At 40.8% G+C, this 6,159-nt stretch overlaps 1 protein-coding gene across 1 annotated transcript; it reads right to left on the bottom strand.

Annotated features, from left to right (window-relative positions):
• Positions 1-202: 202 nt before the first annotated feature.
• On the bottom strand, positions 203-5,416 carry ctss2.1 (cathepsin S, ortholog2, tandem duplicate 1). Its single transcript, XM_062538853.1, has 8 exons — positions 5,299-5,416; positions 4,209-4,339; positions 3,788-3,910; positions 3,290-3,442; positions 2,448-2,672; positions 1,185-1,350; positions 852-954; positions 203-703 (listed from the first exon to the last, which is right to left on the bottom strand). The coding sequence occupies exons 2-8, from the start codon at positions 4,332-4,334 to the stop codon at positions 604-606; spliced, it is 996 nt and encodes a 331-aa protein (XP_062394837.1). The 5' UTR covers positions 4,335-4,339; positions 5,299-5,416; the 3' UTR covers positions 203-603.
• Positions 5,417-6,159: the final 743 nt, after the last annotated feature.

The following is a 6,159-nucleotide window of genomic DNA, read 5'->3' as shown; positions in this document are numbered from 1 at the left end:
TATCAATCAAGGCAAGACATTCTGTACCCATTTTGGAAAACAAGAATCACTTGATTACCTCATGAATTGTTTGTTGTGATGTTGCACTGAAAATAAAAATGTCATTTTTAACTGTGGCATCGAGAGGATCTTTCTTTCTGCTCTGACTTTTTGGTTAAAAACAGATGACTTATAAAGGCTCATATCATTACAGACACTCTGATCAATGTGAAATGATTTTAATTACACTTTCATGATAGTTTGCAACAACAATGATCCCTCTCACTTGATAAGGAAGTATAGTTGATATGTACCACACATATAACAAGACATATAATTTCATAAGATCTTGTGAAATGTTTCAGTTATTCTATAAAGTTCAGAAGATAGAGGTCCATTTCACAACTAAGACACTTTGATCAACATGAAAGAAATGATTTTTTAATACACCCATAATAGTTGCTAAACCTGACCCTCCTCCTTTAATGAGAAAGTATAGTGGTTATACTGTATACTGCACATATAATAAAGATTTTGCTACAGTAAAAGAGTACAAAATACAATACAATAGAAAAAACAAAACAGATGCCAGTCCCTTTAGGTAGTTCTCACGGAGGAGGTCAATCACATGATTGGGTAGCAGGCATACTTGGCAATGCCACACTGGTTGCCTTTGTTGCGGGTCATGCGAATGAAGCCCTGGTCTCCGAAGTTCACGCCCCAGCTGGAAAAGAACCCAAAACAACACAGTTAATGAGTGACATCGATTCCCCTCTTGCCCACGACATCAGCCTACGAATCCCTCTATTACTTGTCTGCCCACACACACAGAGTGCAGAGTGAATGTCTTTTATACTGGAAATGTTCTGTACCTGTTTTTAACCAGCCAGTAATCCTGTCCATCCAGAGTGCCATAACCCACTGCAAGCACCCCATGGTTTACGTGCTGAGTGCACGATGCGTCATTGTATACCCCTGTAAAACAATACAGACGTTGAGTTTACTCATTTGGCTTATGCTTTTGTCATTCCTAAGAAGGGCCAGTTCCCTAGAGCATCTTGGACTTGTTCAAGGACATCTATGGTGGCAATTAGGAATTTAACCCTAAACTTTTCTGGCTTATCATCACCACCATAAAATGCTTAATTGACAAACCTAATCTGCTGATGATTTTGGGTAGGTTTCTGTGTATACTTAACACGTACCACTGCGGAAGAGGATAAATGTCGGGCGAGTGGCATCGATGGCAACGGAGATGGGCCCGATGGTGGCCACGGCTTGCTGCAGGGCCTCCTCGCTGTCCTCGGTCACAAAGCCGAAGCTTGAGCAGTTGGCAGCGCGCTGGTCAGGCTTGTACCTGCACTGACCATCCTGGCAATAGCAGAACAAAATCACGAGTGAGTAGTCGAAATAAACAACCATGTTGTCAGTAACAAACAAACAAACAAACAAAAAATAAACGTAAACATTACTCTTTTTTCCCACTAGATGGACACTGAGGGAAAATGATATCCTTTGAGTTAATGTGCCCAACGCATTCAAGACATATACGTGCTTTAAGAGGCTAAGCTAAATCATATTTTTTTCTGGTGGGTCTTGGATCCACAAAGTCAAGAAAGGACCTGCACACCTTGATAGGGTTTTTTTTACAGGTGCAGCTTTTTAGGGGTTGAGTTCTTTAAGAGGTACGGAAAAAGTGCAACACTGCTACTTTAGAATCACCACTTTATTTGACTATATGTGTGCTATGGGTCTTGGATGACATAAAACAATAGGGGATGTCAGACTTCACAATGGTGGATGACCCAACACGGATATACTGTACATGATCCTGTCCTGTCCTATGCACCACCTGCTGCAATTCTTTTTTGTACTTCTGGTGAGACGTAAACTGCATTTCATTGTCTTTGTACTTTACACAATGACAATAAAGTTCAATCTAATCTAATCTAGATAAATGTGACCAGAAGGCACTAAGAGCCGAAGAGGAAGAGCAGAGTTTTTACCCTCGTCACTGCGGCCACAGGCCAGAATGTGATGTGACTGCCTGTTGCACCATTCTGAGGCTAACTTTTGTCAAATCTGTTGCACAGTCAACGAATAATATGACGCAACTCATAGTGAGCGGAATTTTTTGAGTGACATTTGCTTACTAGTGAAACCTGACTGGTTGTTAGTTTTGATGAGTGAACCTGTCTGGGTTACAAATATGATCAACTAAAAGCACACCTAATGTCTACTTTCCATTTTCATTCAAAACAGATATAGTGTAACATGTCACTGAACAGAGCAGAACAGAACAGAACAGAACAGAATGTTCCAAGTCTTGCTGTCCACATGCGATGTGGTTTTGCCCCCCCACCCCTTGATCTGAAGAACAACATGGAAGGAGAAGAGGAACCAGAACAATTGGAGAAGTACTCCTGCAGAACAGTTGCATCCACTCAGTACAAATCTTGACAACTTACCACACCCTGGTATGGGTAGGCAGCATCCGAGTCTATGCCCTGGTTCTCAATGACGTACTTAAACGCCTCGGACATGAAGCCTCCATTGCAGCCCTTGTTGCCATACTTGGATGAGCAGTCCACCAGATTCTGAGGGCTGAGATCCACCAGCTTCCCTGTGGTCTTCTTCAGCTGACCTTCCAGAGCTCCCACGGCGCTGAACGCCCAGCAAGACCCACAGGCACCCTGACAGATACAGCTGGTTAGTATGAGGAACCTTCACACTCATTTCAAGAATTTCAAAATAGAAGCAAAACATTGGACTAACTTCACATTGCTCATAATAATTATTAGCACATTACAGTATTCAAATATGACATGACACAAAAAGCACTTTGTAAATTAAAAAAAATGGTGCATACACACATTCTCTTGCAAATACTCCGTTATTGCACAATAAGAATGGGGAAGACATATAGTGAGGAAGTTCAGGCTTGTGCCTCTTCCATCTACCCTTTTCAAAGATCTTTAGTCATATGACAAATCATATTGTTTTTTCATCCAGCTTTAGACTTCAAGACACCACCGTATTAGGAAAAGGGAGCCTACAGATGTTCATTTTCCCGTATTTGAAAAAATGCCCAGATCCGTTCATTGGGCGCCACGGATGTCTATCAAATGCGTCTGTGCATAACTCATCATGGTCTTGCTTTCTCCCCTGTTCTGTGATTGGTCGCCAAAATCAGGCGAAAATGTGGGTGTTAGTTTCCAGACTGCCTTAGCAGCGTGAAAGAAATCACCGCACAAGGCAGGATGGAAACACCCAGGCTAACAACATGTTGCTTTAATTGTTGTAACTGTACCTGCATCTTCACCCCTGTGACATAACCCTTCTCTCTCCAGTCAACAGAGTCAGGGATTGAGGCCCCAGAGGAACCTACGAACGCTGAGGTGTCCATCTTTAGGTCCGAGGGCACACGCAACAGTGCAAACCGCTGTAGAATCTCCTCGGATGTCTGTGAAGAATTCAGCATGACATATCTCAACAAGACATACTTATCATGTATACGATATACTTATTTGTCTTGCACATTTGGGTAACTCAAAATATATCAACCGACACTCTGTGCATGAAAGCGGTAGATCATAAACTGATCAATTCAACACATTATGTACAATAAGAACACATAGATAACACAGCTTGTAGTACGGTCTAAGATTAGTGTGGTTTTAGGATCCAATCCAATCCACTTTATTTATATAACACAATTTAAACAAACACAAGGTTTCCACAGTGATGTACACCACAACAATAAAGGACAGAAAGACATGGGCATATTTAATGAGCAAACACTGCGTACCAGGTCTCCCATGTGGTTCATGCCAAGATCATAGGTGTGCATTCCCATGGAAGCTTCCAGATTGTGGCGAGAAATTAACTGCAGATTCTTCTCCCATATCTCCCGTCGCATAACATCCTCTGTCTATTACATGTCACCACATACATTAACATAGTTATTACCTTATAATGACAAGTCTTACATTATATAGTCCAACATATCATAATCCTATATGATAATAATTGTGATACTAAACAACTGTTATTCATGTTCATGTCATATTCAAGTTCATGCAGCAATCTTAACCTTGTAAATCTAGTTATACTAGTCATAAAGTAATTCATGTTGAATGATACAAGATCCCAATCAAAACAAAACAGAGGTCAAATTTCAATATTTCCTTTTCATTGCAGTAATGGAGTAACTTTACACAGCAACCAACCTCGATGTCATAGGCCTTGTTGTGTGTCTTCTTCCACAGGTGCCAGTGCAGGTCTAGCGATGAGTCTGTTGAGGCCACAGACGTCCCCACCAAACACACCACGACAATCAGGGCACTCTTCAGCATTGTGACTGCAAGGTTGAAAAAAACAAAAACAAAACCACACACAGAGATTTCACCACGGATATACTAGCAGTGGCAACGTTCTCCCAGTCTTCTATCTTTATAAGCTGAGTGTGTTCACAGAGGGTTAGAGAGCCCAAAGTCAAGTCTGATAACATTCACGGAAGACTCCCTAAATATACTGAGCTTGGTAACCTAGCCACTATGCATGTGACCTGTTTTGAACAGGAAGTATTGTCAGAGCTGAGACAAGCTTAATGCCCTGACTGAGGGCATTATAGGAATATTCCTGTGTCATACATCCTGTGTCGTGTAGCGTGATATGATGGTCAGTTCAGCCGCACTGTGACTCCACAAAAATGTCATAAGACTAGAAGGAAGAAGTGAAATTCAAACCTAAGCATTTTCAACTGTGGAATGGTGTCAAATAGCCTACAAAATGATTGGCAATGGAAAAAACATGTTCAGCAACAATTGCTTACTTATCACCTGACATAATAGCCTGAATAAAAAAGACTAAATTATCTTTTTCTCCTGGAGATTGTTTATGGGGAACTGTTACAGGCGGTTTCAGTTCAGCTTACACAATAGCCTGACTTCAATAGGATAAGAGGAAAGGTTTCAACAAAGGAACTATGACAGACAAAGACATGCATCTAAACACCTTAAATTATGTAATTTGCCGAAATCCCCTTTCGCTCTTATGAAACACTGGTTTAATATTTGATTGATCTACAGTATATAAGAGACATCATGTTGACTTCAACAGTGCTGCCGTATGAATACATTTGAAATACAGTGAGACAATACTATACCTGAGGAAGTGACCTATAAAAACGAAAGTAAAATTAGGCTACACTGTAACTCGTAAAATACCCAAAGTATGCTAGGTTATAATACAAAGTAATTTAGGTCGTATGGGGTAAATCAATAGTCTATGCCAAAAGAGGTCGTTGATCATTCTTACCTCAGTTGGCTATCACAGACGAGTGGTGTATGTCGAAGTAGGTTGTGCTGTTTTAAATTTCCTGTTTTCATAATGAAAGCGTCACATGATGGAAACCGAAATTATCCAGAGCCCACAACCACCCCCCCTGCCTGTCTATCTTAACGCACCGAACATTCAAGTTGATTTAGATATTTATTTAACCTGGATTGAGGTAGCAGGCTACTCTCTACAGCCTACTGTATATGTATGTCCGTGTTCATATGTTTATTATTCTTTCACCGTCTGTAATAGGAAAGGTCTTTAGAATAATCCTACCCGTGTACAGGTGTAGCCGGGGCCAATGCAATAAGACCCGTCCTAATTGAATAAGTAGCTAGTTGATACATCGAAGAAGGTTAATCTATAGGCTACCCTACGTTTTGAGTCAAAATGTAGCCTGACCTCGTAGATGACATCACTGGTTTCACTTCCTCCGGCTACAGCCCAAATCTAAGCTACTAAGCTATTTCTCCATAGACGTTTTTGTTCTAATCGGATAACATTCAAACTAGGCCTTCAAAGCAGAGACCTTTGGCATTAACAGGCGTACAGTTTTTCCTCCATTGGTTTCTTCAACTTTCTTGTAACAGAAATTACATTCTCAAAACGTAAGATCATTTGGCAGAACAGTCTTACAGTTCAGCACAACTCACTTACTCACTTGCAAAAGCTCATCTCTCCCAAAACAGTGCGCGCATGTGCTGCTATAAATAGTCAGTCAAAATGCATTGTCCCGTTGGCATTGCGTAAGCACTGCAAATCAAAATGTTTAGATATTTTATCACTATGGCAGAAGACCATTGAAATATCCCTCATGTCTACCTCTCAGCCTATTGTGCA

The sequence above is a fragment of the Sardina pilchardus genome, chromosome 6, assembly GCF_963854185.1.
Source record: "Sardina pilchardus chromosome 6, fSarPil1.1, whole genome shotgun sequence".
Taxonomy (NCBI): Eukaryota; Metazoa; Chordata; class Actinopteri; order Clupeiformes; family Clupeidae; genus Sardina; species Sardina pilchardus.
The sequence above is the reverse complement of the archived record's forward strand: the minus strand, read 5'-3'. Positions and strand labels throughout refer to the sequence as shown.